This window comes from Staurois parvus, unplaced genomic scaffold (genome assembly GCF_062004578.1).
Source record: "Staurois parvus isolate SC_StPar_1 unplaced genomic scaffold, SC_StPar_1.0 ptg000832l, whole genome shotgun sequence".
Lineage (NCBI taxonomy): Eukaryota > Metazoa > Chordata > Amphibia > Anura > Ranidae > Staurois > Staurois parvus.
The window spans coordinates 1,648,825-1,664,259 of NW_028318628.1; the positions used below are offsets into that span (position 1 = coordinate 1,648,825).

The following is a 15,435-nucleotide window of genomic DNA, read 5'->3' on the forward strand; positions in this document are numbered from 1 at the left end:
TTCCAGGGGAGTGACACTGGCTCAGCACAGCCAGGCAGCGAGAATGTTCCTAAAGTCTGCTGTATGAAGTTGTATTTCTCCCAAGGAAGGCTCTCTGCTGGATCGCACCGCCTTCCACAATGAACTCCCTCTGCATTTAGTACTAGTAACGGGATCTAATTATTGGTCCGAGAAGAAACCGGCCAATGTTCCCAGAAGACACCTGTTTGAGCCTCCCGGGCAGCGTCTTCAGTTGCTATGGCACCGACGGCTTACAAACAACCAGGGCAGACCCGCTTGGACATTCCTGGGATATGATTGGCTGGCACAAACCTCCTACCGATGACACAACGTCCAAGTCTACCAATTGCGACTCACTTCCGCTGTGAGAACGGCTGACTTGGGCAGGCAAACTACGCCCCTTGAGTCCGGCGCCTGCGCTTCCCGCCTTTCCGGTCAGTTGCCGGTGACACCGGGGAGAGGAGGGAAGGCTACGGCGGCCGGATGGTAAGGAAGGGCCGGGCTGTTCTGTGTCCACGGTGCTGGTCATGGAGGAGCCGGGCGGTTAGAGCGGTGTATAGACAGTGTGTACAGAGGTGTCGGGGGCGGGGTTAGTGCTGTCATGTGTGTTTACCTGCTTGTCATGGTGGGGGAGGGGGGACTCAGCCTGGCTGTGGCAGTGAGGTGACTACATTAGAGGAGAGCTGGCAGAGGCCTTCCTTCCCTGCATGGTCTCTGCATACAGTATGAGAGGAGCACACTCTGCTGCCTGCACTGATTGGGAATGATGCCCCTCACTTCCTGCACCTCCAGTGTACACACCTGTGGACATAAACAGACTGTGAGCCCCACCACGTGAGAATGCATGCAAACTATTACTCTGAGGTCTTGTTTACACAGTTGATTGGGGTGCTGTAAAACCCTGAGGTTGAGCCACATTTTTACCTCCCTTCAATCACTCCTCTTGTTGCAGAAGCAGCAGCTGGGGGTGTACACATGCTGCGAGCGCAATTCTTTGCTTCATGGCAGGAGTCATACCCCCTGTCTGGTGCGTGGGGCTGCGTTGCAACTGTACACAGGCAAGTGTTTGGTATTTAGGGGGTTAAAGCAGGTGGCGATACAACCCCTGCTAACCACCTGTCAAAGGCTCTCTGAAGAGCGACCCAAATACAGATTGCTCTCCAGAGTGTAAATGAGCCCTAAGAGAATGGTCTCTGAACCACTGGATGCGGCCCTTACTTGACTGTATCTGGCCCTTGGGACACTGTTCTTTGCATTGATGCCAATGATGGGACACCATTTTTTCCACTGTTGCCAACGATGAGGCACTATTCCTTCCACTGACACCAATAATGGGGAACTATTCCTTCCACTGACACCAATAATGGGGAACTATTCCTTCCACTGAAACCAATAATGGGGAACTATTCCTTCCACTGACACCAATAATGGGGAACTATTCCTTCCACTGACACCAACAATGGGGAACTATTCCACTGACACCAACAATGGGGAACTATTCCTTCCACTGACACCAACAGTGGGGAACTATTCCTTCCACTGACACCAACAGTGGGGAACTGTTCCTTCCACTGACACCAAAAATGGGGAACTATTCCTTCCACTGACACCAACAGTGGGGAACTATTCCTTCCACTGACACCAACAGTGGGGAACTATTCCTTCCACTGACACCAACAATGGGGAACTGTTCCTTCCACTGACACCAACAGTGGGGAACTGTTCCTTCCACTGACACCAACAGTGGGGAACTATTCCTTCCACTGACACCAACATTGGGGAACCGTTCCTTCCATTGACACCAACGATGGGGAACTATTCCTTCCACTGACACCAACAGTGGGGAACTATTCCTTCCACTGACACCAACAGTGGGGAACTGTTCCTTCCACTGACACCAACATTGGGGAACCGTTCCTTCCATTGACACCAACGATGGGGAACTATTCCTTCCACTGACACCAACAATGGGGAACTATTCCTTCCATTGACACCAACAATGGGGAACTATTCCTTTCACTGACACCAACAGTGGGGAACTGTTCCTTCCACTGACACCAAAAATGGGGAACTATTCCTTCCACTGACACCAACAGTGGGGAACTATTCCTTCCACTGACACCAACAGTGGGGAACTATTCCTTCCACTGACACCAACAGTGGGGAACTATTCCTTCCACTGACACCAACAGTGGGGAACTATTCCTTCCACTGACACCAACAGTGGGGAACTGTTCCTTCCACTGACACCAACAGTGGGGAACTGTTCCTTCCACTGACACCAACAGTGGGGAACCGTTCCTTCCACTGACACCAACGATGGGGAACCGTTCCTTCCACTGACACCAACGATGGGGAACCGTTCCTTCCACTGACACCAACGATGGGGAACCGTTCCTTCCACTGACACCAACGATGGGGAACCGTTCCTTCCACTGACACCAACGATGGGGAACCGTTCCCCCCACTGATACCAACGATGGAGAACCATTCCCCCCACTGATACCAACGATGGAGAACCATTCCCCCCACTGACACCAACGATGGGACACTATTCTCCTCCACTGACACCAACAATGGGACACTATTCCCCCCACTGACACCAACGATGGGGCACTATTCCCCCCCACTGACACCAGTGACGTGGCACTATTCTTCCCCTTACTGACTGCAGGCACTATGTAATTTGTATTATTTCCACTTTCAATTTTCAATGATGGGGCATTCTTCCCCCCCACTGGCACCAATGATGAAGCACAATTTTCCCCCTATTGACCACAGGCACTATGTAATTTTGTAAATCACACTGACCACCAAGCCTGAGACATTATCTATCCCCAATTACACTTGGGCATTTTATACTCCCACTGGCCACAGTCTGACCCCCTAAACTCTGAAGGACACCAAACTGACCCTTTGTTTAGAAAGTTAGGAGCCTCGTCTACAAATGCGGCAGATAGACTGCAAAAACAGGCACTTTATTATTTTTACTGAAAGTAAAAGAAAACCCAAACATTTGAGTTGTCACCTGAACAATAATAGTGCGGAAATCTTTCAATGGGAAAACTAGTTCTGGTAACAAGCGGGGATTCCCTCACTTTGGGGATTCCTTCTCACTTCCTGTTATGGCTGTGGTGCAGGGAGTTAAAGAAAATCTCCCTAACAACATAGATGGACAAAACAATTGACAGGGGGTATAACTGTGGTAAATATTAGGAAGGATCGGTATATTATATGTGCAAGTGTGTACATATACATTTTATATATTTATATATATACATACATACACAAATACATGCATACAGTATCTCACAGAAGTGAGTACACCCCCTCACATTTTTGTAAATATATTATATTTTTTCATGTGACATCACTGAAGAAATGACACTTTGCTACAATGTAAAGTAGTGAGTGTACAGCTTGTATAACAGTGTAAATTTGCTGTCCCCTCAAAATAACTCAACACACAGCCTAATCTGCTGGCAACAAAAGTGAAAATGTCCTAATTGGGCCCAAAGTGTCAATATTTTGTGTGGCTGAGGGGACAGCACATTTACACTGTTATACAAGCTGTACACTCACTACTTTACATTGTAGCAAAGTGTCATTTCTTCAGTGTTGTCACATGAAAAGATAGAATATAATATTTTACAAAAATGTGAGGGGTGTACTCACTTCTGTGAAGTACTGTATATATGTATTATAAATACCCGTTTTTCTCATTTGTTTATAAGTGATCACATACAGTCAGGTCCATAAATATTGGGAGATCGACACAATTCTAACATTTTTGGCTCTATACACCACCACAATGGATTTGAAATGAAACAAACAAGATGTGCTTTCACTGCAGACTGTCAGCTTTAATTTGAGGCTATTTACATCCAAATCAGGTGAACGGTGTAGGAATTACAACAGTTTTCATATGTGCCTCCCACTTGTTAAGGGACCAAAAGTAATGGGACAGAATAATAATCATAAATCAAAATTTCACTTTTTAATACTTGGTTGCAAATCCTTTGCAGTCAATTACAGCCTGAAGACTGGAACGCATAGACATCACCAGACGCTGGGTTTCATCCCTGGTGATGCTCTGCCAGGCCTCTACTGCAACTGTCTTCAGTTCCTGCTTGTTCTTGGGGCATTTTCCCTTCAGTTTTGTCTTCAGCAAGTGAAATGCATGCTCAATCGGATTCAGGTCAGGTGATTGACTTGGCCATTGCATAACATTCCACTTCTTTCCCTTAAAAAACTCTTTGGTTGCTTTTGCAGTCTTCTTTGGGTCATTGTCCATCTGCACTGTGAAGCGTCCAATGAGTTGTGAAGCATTTGGCTGAATATGAGCAGATAATATTGCCCGAAACACTTCAGAATTCATCCTGCTGCTTTTGTCAGCAGTCACATCATCTATAAATACAAGAGAACCAGTTCCATTGGCAGCCATACATGCCCACGCCATGACACTACCACCACCATGCTTCACTAATGAGGTGGTATGCTTAGGATCATGAGCAGTTCCTTTCCTTCTCCATACTCTTCTCTTCCCATCACTCTGGTACAAGTTGATCTTGGTCTCATCTGTCCATAGGATGTTGTTCCAGAACTGTGAAGGCTTTTTTAGATGCCATTTGGCAAACTCTAATCTGGCCTTCCTGTTTTTGAGGCTCACCAATGGTTTACATCTTGTGGTGAACCCTCTGTATTCACTCTGGTGAAGTCTTCTCTTGATTGTTGACTTTGACACACATACACCTACCTCCTGGAGAGTGTTCTTGATCTGGCAAACTGTTGTGAAGGGTGTTTTCTTCACCAGGGAAAGAATTCTTCGGTCATCCACCACAGTTGTTTTCCGTGGTCGTCCGGGTTTTTTGGTGTTGCTGAGCTCACCGGTGCGTTCCTTCTTTTTAAGAATGTTCCAAACAGTTGTTTTGGCCACACCTAATGTTTTTGCTATCTCTCTGATGGGTTTGTTTTGTTTTTTCAGCCTAATGATGGCTTGCTTCACTGATAGTGACAGCTCTTTGGATCTCATCTTGAGAGTTGACAGCAACAGATTCCAAATGCAAATAGCACACATGAAATGAACTCTGGATTTTTATCTGCTCATTGTAATTGGGATAATGAGGGAATAACACACACCTGGCCATGGAACGGCTGAGAAGCCAATTGTCCCATTACTTTTGGTCCCTTAACAAGTGGGAGGCACATATGCAAACTGTTGTAATTCCTACACCGTTCACCTGATTTGGATGTAAATAGCCTCAAATTAAAGCTGACAGTCTGCAGTTAAAGCATATCTTGTTCGTTTCATTTCAAATCCATTGTGGTGGTGTATAGAGCCAAAAATGTTAGAAATGTGTCAATGTCCCAATATTTATGGACCTGACTGTATCCTTTGTTCTCAGCTGCATAGAGGGGGGATGTTGAGATAAGTCTGATCATTGGAGGAAAGCATATAAAAAGAAACAAAAATTGTGCTTAAAATTACTTGCCAAATATATATGCAAATAATAATCAAATCATTGCTGCCACTTCTAATAAATCAATATGACCAAAAATACATTAAAGTGATTCAGTAGCGTAAAATAACATAAAGTGAATATCAAAATGTAACTTTTGATGTGAAAAAGTCCTAAAGAAAGTCCTTGATAAGCCCACAAAGTCTTCAAAATCTCCATGAAACTTCAACCCGTGTACAGGATAAATATAGTGTCCCCCCTTTCGGGTGTGCATTCACCACACAAATATGCCCCCCATTCTCATGGTTGGCTAAATCGCTTAAAGATGACAGTCACCGTCTCCAATACACCAGGATCTCACGGATGTACAGATGACATTCCATGGGTTGGTTGGTAATAGGTATAAAGGCATTGAAAATGATGTAAAGTCACCCTTCTTCCTCCTCTGTGATCGCCTCTCAAATGGTCATGTAAGGGATAAAACACAAAAGAGAACCCCAATGGTGCAGTACAAAATACCTCCTTTATTGGCCCAAATAGACAGCCACTTACAAGCAATAAATGAGATTCAAATGTTGCAGATAGTGAAACCGAGCAAAACATGCTATGTGGGTCCCTGCAGTGCTCTCACCACTGCCGAGTGTCACAAAATGGTGCCGATGGTGTCACTTCCGGTTCCGCTCACGTCACTTGCCGCACAGTACTGCCCTAAGGGGACTATCTTCAACATTTTTGAGTTAGCTGGAGTTTGGTCTCAGCTTGTTAGTGTTTTTAAATCTGCTAGTACATCTAACAGCCCCCCCCCACCAGATTATTAATGCTGCTGTCCAAAGGTGCCCCCATGCTCCTTCATCCAGAGTAGGGGCACACTAATACGGTAGGTGAGTTACTGGCCAGATCACCAGGTGAAAACAGAGGGCAAATGCCTAGAAAATAAACCTAATGCAGCCACCACATCTGAGGATTTGTAACCTGCAATAAATGTCATTTTTGATTTTGGGTTTAATACCGATTTAAAGTATAAATGAAGACAATTTTTCTTTCAATTTATATTTGGATAGCAAGGTGAGAGGTTATAAACTCTGTCTGATTTTTACTGTTGTCTGTGTCCAAGTGCTGGAACTATACCGCCAGAGTGCAGTAATTGCAGTGATACTAGTTCTAGACCAACAGGGTATGCACTATCCAAAAGAACAGAAGGATGGTGGCGAAGGGGGCAGGGGAACAAAGGGGGCTAGCAGAATCATTAATATGGGGAGGGCAGTCCTTTGAGATGCTCTTCTGCTGGCTATCATTGTGGCCCTTTAAGAGTGTTGGTGCACTTAATGACAGTCTCAGTTAACCTGGATGCAGTTTAGATGCGGTAAAGGTTTGATATAATGCGGTATAGGGTTGCTATATCTGCAGTCTAGGTTTGGAATAAGTGCAGTTACTGTTGCCTATCATCTCGAACCAGTCTGCCCATTCTCCTCTGACAACAACAAGCTATTTTTGTCCACACAACTGCCGCTCACTGGATATTTCTCTTTTTCAGATCATTCTCTATAAATCCTATAGATGGTTGTATGTGAAAATCCCAGTAGATCAGCAGTTTTTGAAATACTCAGACCAGCCCATCTGGCACCAACAACTATGCCACATTCAAAGTCACTTAAATCCCCTTTCTTCCCCATTCTGGTTCTTCAGCAATTCGGCTTCACCATGTCTAGATGCCGAAATTCCATGAGTTGGCTGATTAGCTAATTATGTTACCAAGCAATTGAATAGGTGTACCTAATAAAGAGGTGCATGTGTGTATAATATATATATATATATTGTACTGGATGAAAAAGGACAACTGTATCATACTTACCTTGCAGTTTTCTGTCCCTGGCACCAATCCTTGGCAGCACACATGTGATAGTATGCTGCCATTTGGAGCCAGGAAAATGCTTTTCAGGTAGAGGTTATTTTTTCCTGTGTCCCCTATCCTTGTAAGCAAGCCAGGAGTGGTGAAACACATCAACGAAGGTTGGTTCACAGGTGGAGACATAGCAGAGAAATACAAAGCAATGTGTGCAATGTGCTGACACAGTAAAGCACACAGTATAACACACAGCACACAGTTAACCCTTTGATCGCCCCCAGATGTTAACCCTTTCCTGCCCAGTGTCATTAGTACAGTGTCAGTGCTTTTAATTAGCACTGATCACTGTATTAGTGTCACTGGGGATGTCATTGGCAGTTAGTTCCCCTCCAGTATCAAAATGCCCGCCGCAGTGCCGCTATAAGTCGCTGACTGCCGCCATTACTAGTAAAAAAAAAAAATTCCAGTATATATACCGCCATTTGTAGACGCTATAACTTTCAACTTAATTTACACGTATTGGGATTTTATTTTTTAGGAAGGACGTAGCAGTATACATTTTGGCGTGAATTTATGACAAATTAGATTTTTTAAAAATTTTTTTACTGGACATGTTTTATAGCAACATGTCCAAAATATTGTTTTTTGTTCCTCAAAATTGTCGTTCATTTTTTGTTTATAGCACAAAAAATAAACAATGCACAGGCAATCAAATACCACCAAAAGAAAGCTCCATTTGTGGGAAAGAAAGGACATAAATTTTATTTGGGTGCAGTGTTGCATGACCGCGCAATTGTTAGTTAAGTTAATGCAGCGCCGTATCACAAAAAATGACCTGGTCAGGAAGGGGGTAAATCCTCTGGAGGGTAAGTGGTTAATTTGCCGCTCCAAATTCTTGCCGACAGCATAACGCACACACTTGTTATTTCTTCTACTTCATGCGAGTGCTGGTTAGAACATGTCAGAACACGCTCAAGTGCAAATGGGTGTGTGACTAACTACCACAGTGGTACGCCGTAGGCATTCCAAGAATTAAATTGTCATTCCTTGCATACCTGCTAACAGCTTTATTTTTTTTTTTAATAATGAAGTCACTTTAAGGCAATAGTGGGGGCAGGCATAGATGCAGCATGACTCCTGCTGACTTCTAGCAAGCACAAAGCAAGGTAGACACTCCATTACCCATTATTGTGATTGTCTAATAATGGATAATCTCATTTTCATATGTAAATTATTATTATGTGACTGTAAATTTGGCTGTTATCTACATTATTGCCATGCGTGGTGTTCAAGGCTGGGAGCTTCAGAGGTGTGTTTGTTGATCCATAGAGCAGTTATCATGTTAGTGAATTATTTCTTTAGGCTCCATGCACAGTAGCATTTTCTTTTAAGCTCAAAAAACACTGGTAATAGCATTTGGTAGGAGCGTTTAGAAGGGTGTAGGAGCATCAGCATTTTATTAGCGGTTTTAAAGTACATGTAGGAAAAAAGCTAGAAAAAAGCTGTTAGGAGCGTTATAGTGTTTTTTTTCTGCTGGAAAAACGCTCCAAAAAACTCTACAAAAACAATTTTTTCCTGCTCCTAGACGCTGAAGCTCAAAAAACACTGATAGCCAAAAGTAGTGTGCATGGACACATAGGACAACACTATTTAGCTTCTAGCAGAACAAAAAATGCTAATAACAGCTTCTAGGAGCTTAACCTCTTCACGCAGGCCGAACGCAAATGTTCGGTCTCCCGGCGTCTGGGCCTAGTCGCCGAGCGGGCGCACATTTGCGTTCTATTAAAAAAGAACATATGTGCTGAGAACGTTCACCCTGCGCGCTCCCAGCACACATGTCCGGTATTCATGGTAAGGTCCTGATCTCCTCTTTCGATCGGGACCTTTCCCGATCATGTGACCGCCGTGACGGCGGCCACATGACCCTTAACCCCGCCCCGTCTCCTGACTTCTGAAACCCTTAAAGGGCTGGGAGGCTCCGGCGCGAAAGGGGTTAAAAAAACTCCAGCGTGCATGGAGCCTTAAAGTGTTCTCCTTTTGTTTGTTTTATTTGATGTTTTTTTGTGTGAAGATAATATTGTTGTATATTTAGGCCAAAACAATTCTACAGCTCTTAACTTCTTTGCATTGACAATATTATGTATACATAAAAGAACCTAATACATCTTTATTTTACAGGCTTCATTTCAGAGATCTAACAGTCATGACAAAGTTCGAAAAATTGTGGCAGAGGAAGGACGTACTGCCAGAAATCTGATTGCATGGAGTGTCCCCCTGGAAAACAAAGAAGGTGAAGGTACAGCTATATTTATATGACACATTTGAAGGCTTTTTTTTATTTTATACTAACAGTGATCCCTTGAGGGGGTTCTTTCAACCTCACCTTGTTTTCTTCCCTTGTGTTTTTACACTGGAGAAGGACTAAATTAACTTGTGTTGTTTACTACTTGGAGAGCTAAACTAACTCATGGCAGTGTGCTAGCATTCACAGCAACACCAATATTCAGCAATAATGGAATATTGTTGAATCAGGTTTCACCTGCAGTGTGCAGTTCTGGATGGGGTTGGATGCATTTATGGGGTAGACCTCAGGATGTGCTAAGAGAATTGTGATTTTTTTTTCTATAAAATTGAAAACCCTGTTAATGTGTCACCTCTGAATCAATTGTCTGGATTTTATGCAGCTAGCATGCACTGTCTTTACTTTGGAAATTGCACTGCAGTGGATTTGGAGGCCACTGTTTCTAAACTGGTGTCATTAACTAGTTGCTGACCGCAGATAGCCGAATGATGGCTGCACTGCGGCCGGCCAGTTCTGGGTGGACGTCATATGACGTCCTCCTAGAACGCGCTCTCCTGGGGCGCGCACCCGGCGATCTCCGTGATCGCTGTGTCCTACAGACACAGCTGATCACGTGATGTGGTAAAAGGCCAATCACAGCGGCCTTTTACCACGTGATCAGCGGTGTCCAATGACACGCTGATCACAGGGAAATGCAAGTGCCGGTTCTCGGCTGCACTTTCCTCACGCTGTCAGATCGTGAGGAAAGTACTGCCGAGAACCGGCAGTTGTCAGAGCGAGGATCGGCACCGATCATCAGGGCACTGATGATCAGTGCCCTGATGATCGGTGCCCAGCAGTGCCACCCACAAGTTCCGCCCACCTGTGCCCAGCAGTGCGCCCACTAGCTCCGCCCACCGGTGCCCAGCAGATCACCCACCTGTGCCCAGCAGTGCACCCACCTGTGCCACTCTGCAGTGTCACACACCTGTGCCCAGAAGTGCCACCTACCTGTGTCCAGCAGTGCCACCCACCTGTGCCCACCCACCAGTGCCACCCACCTGTGCCCACCCACCAGTGCCGCCCACCAGTGCCACCCACCAGTGCTGCCAGTCAGTGCCACCAGTCAGTGCCCAGCGGTTGTGCAAGTCAGTGCTGCCAGTCAGTGCCCAGCAGTGATGCCAGTCAGTGCCGTCTATCAGTGCCCATCATCAGTGCCACCTATCAGTGCCGCCTATCAGTGCTGCATATTAGTGCCGCCTATCCGTGACACCTCATTAGTGCTGCCTATCAGTGCCGCCTATCCGTGCCACCTCATTAGTACTGCCTATCAGTGCCCTTTAGTGCTGCCTATCAGTGCCCATCAGTGCCGCCTATCAGTGCTGCCTCATCAACGCACATCAGGAGAAGGAGAAAAATTACCTGTTTGAAAAATTTTATAATAGAAACAAAGAAACTTTTTTTTCAAATTTTTTGCAATTTTTTTTATTTATAGCGCAAAAAGTAAAGCGCCCAGTGGCGATTAAATACCACCAAAAGAAAGCTCTATTTGTATGAAAAAAATGATCAAAATTTCATATGGGTACAATGTTGCATGACCGCGCAATTGTCAATCAAAGTGTGGCAGCGCTGAAAGCTGAAAATTGGCCTGGTAAAGAAGGGGGTATAAGTGCCTGGTAGGCAAGTGGTTAAGAACTAGTGTTACTGAAAAAATGGTGCTGTGTTAAAGAAAAGGTGCTTATACAATATGGGGTGTATTTATAAAAAAAAAAAAAAAAAAATTACACAGCTGTTTGTCCAGTGAAACTGCATGTACATTTGTTATGTGCAAACTAACCAACTGTTGTGAGGATGAGGCAAAATCAAATGTTATTAAACTATTTTCTCTTCTGATGAAACGTTCTTTAATTATTAGGAGTAGTAGTAAAGATTCAGAATGAATGTAGAGTGAATTCAGGAAAATACTGCATTATGGCCACAAGAAGGAGCTGAGGATCGTTGTAAATAAATGCATTTTTGTAAGATGGGATAGAATATAACAATTCTAAGGAACGCTGGAGAGAGATAGCAAGTAAATGCAACCATTGCTTCTACAGGATTCCTGTTTGTTTTCTGATTTTCTTTAGCATTTTCTGAAAGTGTTACATTTTATCTCATCTTGCAAAAACGTATTTATTTTTTATTCAAAACACTAACAATAACATGTAAAGCCATTTATAACTCTGCCTCAAATTATATCACCAATCTTGTCTCCAAATATCACCCAAACTGTACTCTCCGCTGCTCCCACGACCTCCTACTCTCTAGCTCCCTTGTCTCCTCTTCCCATGCTCGTCTCCAGGACTTCTCCAGAGCTTCTCCCATCCTCTGGAACGCTCTACCCCAATTTATCAGACTATCACCTACTCTGCTCACTTTTAGGCGATGAAAATCTATCTCTGCAGGGAAGCCTATCCTGCCCTCAGCTAATAATAGAATCTTTTATTCCTTGTACCAGTCCATCCCCCACAGTTATTACCTTTTGTACCACTAGCCCCTCCCTCTTAGATTGTAAGCGCTGGGGTTGGTTTGTTTTTAAGGTGATTTTAATGTTCAAAATATATTGGTTGGTATATTTATATATTTAAAGTGGTTATAAAGGCTCAAGGTTTTTTTTACCTTCATGTATTCTATGCATGAAGGTAAAAAACCTGTGTGCAGCAGCCCCCGTAAAAATTACCTGAGCCCCATTGCGATCCAGCGATGTGCATGAGAGCCTTGGCTCTCCGGGGATTCTCCCTCCTCACTGGTTGAGACAACAGCGGAAGCCATTAAGCCAAGAAGGAGAAAGAGCGGGGTGGCACTGAGCCATGGCTCTGTGTGTATATGGACACACACAGCAGCGGCTTGGGATCGAGCCTGATTGGGCTCCCCCATAGCAAGCTGCTTGCTCTGGGGGGCACTAGGCAGGAGAAAGGGGCCAGGAGCACCGGCGTGGAATCCGAGAAGAGGAGGATCAGGGCTGCTCTCTTCAAAACCACTGCATGGAGCAGGTAAGTATAACATGTTTGTTTTTAAAAAAACATTGCCTTTAATATCACTTCAACAATAAAGAACTTAAAAACTGGATAATTATATACATACAATAATTTTTTTCTCTAATAAGCCACAAGAGCTGCTTTACGTAACCACTTTTTGAACCCTGGCACTGTTCTTTGTTCAGAAATACATCAAACAGACAAGATTAAGCCCTGGTTCACACTGGTGCGACTTGTCATGCGATTTGACAGCTCCAAAGTTGCACCCTATTGTCAGCAACGGGACCTTTCAAATCAGTGCGACTCCAACTTTGTGGCGCACCAATTTGTAAAAAAGGTTCCTGCACTATTTTTTTGTGATTTCAGGTGCAACTTGCATAGACATCTGTGCATGAAGTTGCAGAGATGTCGGGGAAGCCACTCCTGAAACTGCACTGACCTGCAGCTTTGAAGTCGTGCCACTTCAAGTGAAGTGGCACGATTTCAAAGTCGGATTCGGTGTGAGCCAGTGCTCAAGTAAGAATACACATGACTCGTGTTTATCCAGTACAGGGGTTAGATAAAAATGGAAACACCACATGATTTGCAGGTGTGAAAGTGACCACATGTTTCACATTCAAAGTGAAAGTGATGTAACATTCTTATGCTTCTGCTGTGTGATGAGACACCTAGCTAACAGGTGGGAAGCCTCACTCTTGTCATTCACTGTGTGCGCGGCTAGTAATATGGAGTCATGTCAAAGCTTACTGAGCTTCAGAGTGCAAATTGTTGGTGCCCGCTTAGCTGTTGCCTCTGTGACTGAAGTTGCCAATTTATTTGCCATGTGGCGAGGTACAGTATCAAAGGTTATGGCAGCATATGCCGTTACCGGGAAAATGTCATCTGCTAAGCAAAAGCACGGTTGACTTGCCCAACTTACCGAAGAGACAAAAGGACATTGCACAGGATTGTGACCCAGAATAAGAAAACAACTGCTTCAAAAGTGACTTAATCTCAGTCCCGTGAAAACTGAGATTGAGCTTTGCAGTCACGTTTTCAGCAGTTGTTTTCTTATTCTTGTTACATGGTATTCAGAGCAAAGTACAGCCACCCAGACCAAGCTGTCACAATTATATTGGCTAATGCTAAATCAATGTGAGCTGGATATGTTAAAAATGGATACCTGATATTTTTTGGTTTTCCCAATGCACTTTATTAAAATCAAATAACCCATACAAAGCAGTGTGCTTACAATGAAACACAGCACACAGCCTCATAATAAAACAGCACACAATTAACCCTTTGATTGCCTCACATGTTAACCCCTTCATGCCTCTGGATCAACTGTGGGTATAGGATTATAACTTTTTTTTTTTTAAATGGTTGAACTGGATGGACTTCTGTCTTTTTTCAGCCAGACTAACTATGTAACCCTTTTATTTTGAGACCCTGCATCCCATACCCACCCTTCCATTGTGTATGGGCTGTGTGTCTCTTCTCAGCCACTAGATGGGGCTGTGCATATAGTATATGTTCAATGGAACATAAAGGACTTTGTTATTATTATAATACAGGATTTATATAGCGCCAACAGTTTGCTCAGCGCTTTAGAATATAACGGGAGACAATACAGCAACAATACAGTTCAATACAAGAGGGTTAGGAGGGCCCTGATCCTGGGAGCTTACAATTTTACTTTGATGCTAATAATGTCAGGGTTTATATAATTCCATTCTTTGTCTCCTTAGAGACAGCATTGAAGTATACACTTAAAACTCATTATTGTGGTTTTCGTTTTTGATGGGGCACATTTGTATGCTCAGGACCAGGGCAGATCTTGGCAGGTAAAGGTTTTTTAGTATATATCCACATATTCACCGCCTGGCCTTGTAAATGTAAATTGTACTTAAGCTGAATACAGAGTTTGTCCTTGTCCTATCAGTGTACTGGGCAAGGATTTAGTGAGCCTTAAAAGTGTCCACACAAGGTCAATAATGTGCTAGATAAATGCAAGCTTATTCATCTAATAGAAGTTTGTTGATTTTGCCAAACGTAAACTTAGATTTTTAACAAACTATAATCTATCTTTTTATTTCACTAAGGGCCTGTGGAAGAGGGTGGTTTTGTATATTGTATGAGAGAGACTCGAATTTAATACTAGATTAAAGGGGCTTGGGTTTAGTGCAAGTTGGGATTTGAAGTGTTGGACCATATTTTAGTTAAATACTGTTAGCCAATGCAGCCTGATTTGACCCTGTGGCCTGCCTTTCCTTTATCTGTACTCGGTTATTGCTTGGTATCTCTCTGTGGTTTTTCCTGTCACTTGTTTACTTGTCCCTGGTACAAATTGTTACTTTCCTCTTCCTAATTCTGTTTCCCAACTGCACATTGTGCTGGGTTTAGAGCTCAGACACTATTGGTGCATCATTTGTAAGGTAGGGTTATAACCCCTGTCAGATTTTCTTTCACCATCAGTGTCCCATTGCAGAGATTTCCCTACACTTGCTGTCCCATAGCCAAACAGGTAGAAGTGTCAGGAAATCCATGAAAATTAAGGGAATTCCTTGGGGACCCCCAGGTCACCAGAACTAGTGTCCCCATTGGAAGATTTCCCCTCTGTTACATTTGTGGGGACAACCCAAAATTTGTGATTTTCTTTTACTTTCACTTTCAATGATAATGGTAAACAGGACAAATAGAGAGGGTGAATCTCCCTAATATAAGTGCAGACAGCAATGAAAACTTAGAGGTGTTCCTGTTCCTAATCCCTCTGCACTCTATCCAAAACTTAAAACAAAATGTTTTGCCTTTAGTTATACTTTAACTACTTCTGTGCCGCCTACAGCAGAAATA

General features: G+C 43.7%; 1 protein-coding gene across 3 annotated transcripts in view; it reads left to right on the top strand.

Annotated features, from left to right (window-relative positions):
- The first annotated feature begins 434 nt into the window (after window positions 1-434).
- SCAPER (S-phase cyclin A associated protein in the ER) overlaps window positions 435-15,435 on the top strand; it is a 363,489-nt gene continuing 348,488 nt past the window's right edge. For 2 of the 3 annotated variants that reach the window (XM_089655289.1, XM_089655291.1), the window contains exons 1-2: window positions 435-486; window positions 9,484-9,601. In XM_089655289.1, the coding sequence (XP_089511415.1) occupies window positions 484-486; window positions 9,484-9,601 (121 nt within the window). In that variant the 5' untranslated portion in view covers window positions 435-483. The remainder of the gene's footprint in view (window positions 487-9,483; window positions 9,602-15,435) is intronic. The other variant, XM_089655290.1, reaches the window with a different exon arrangement.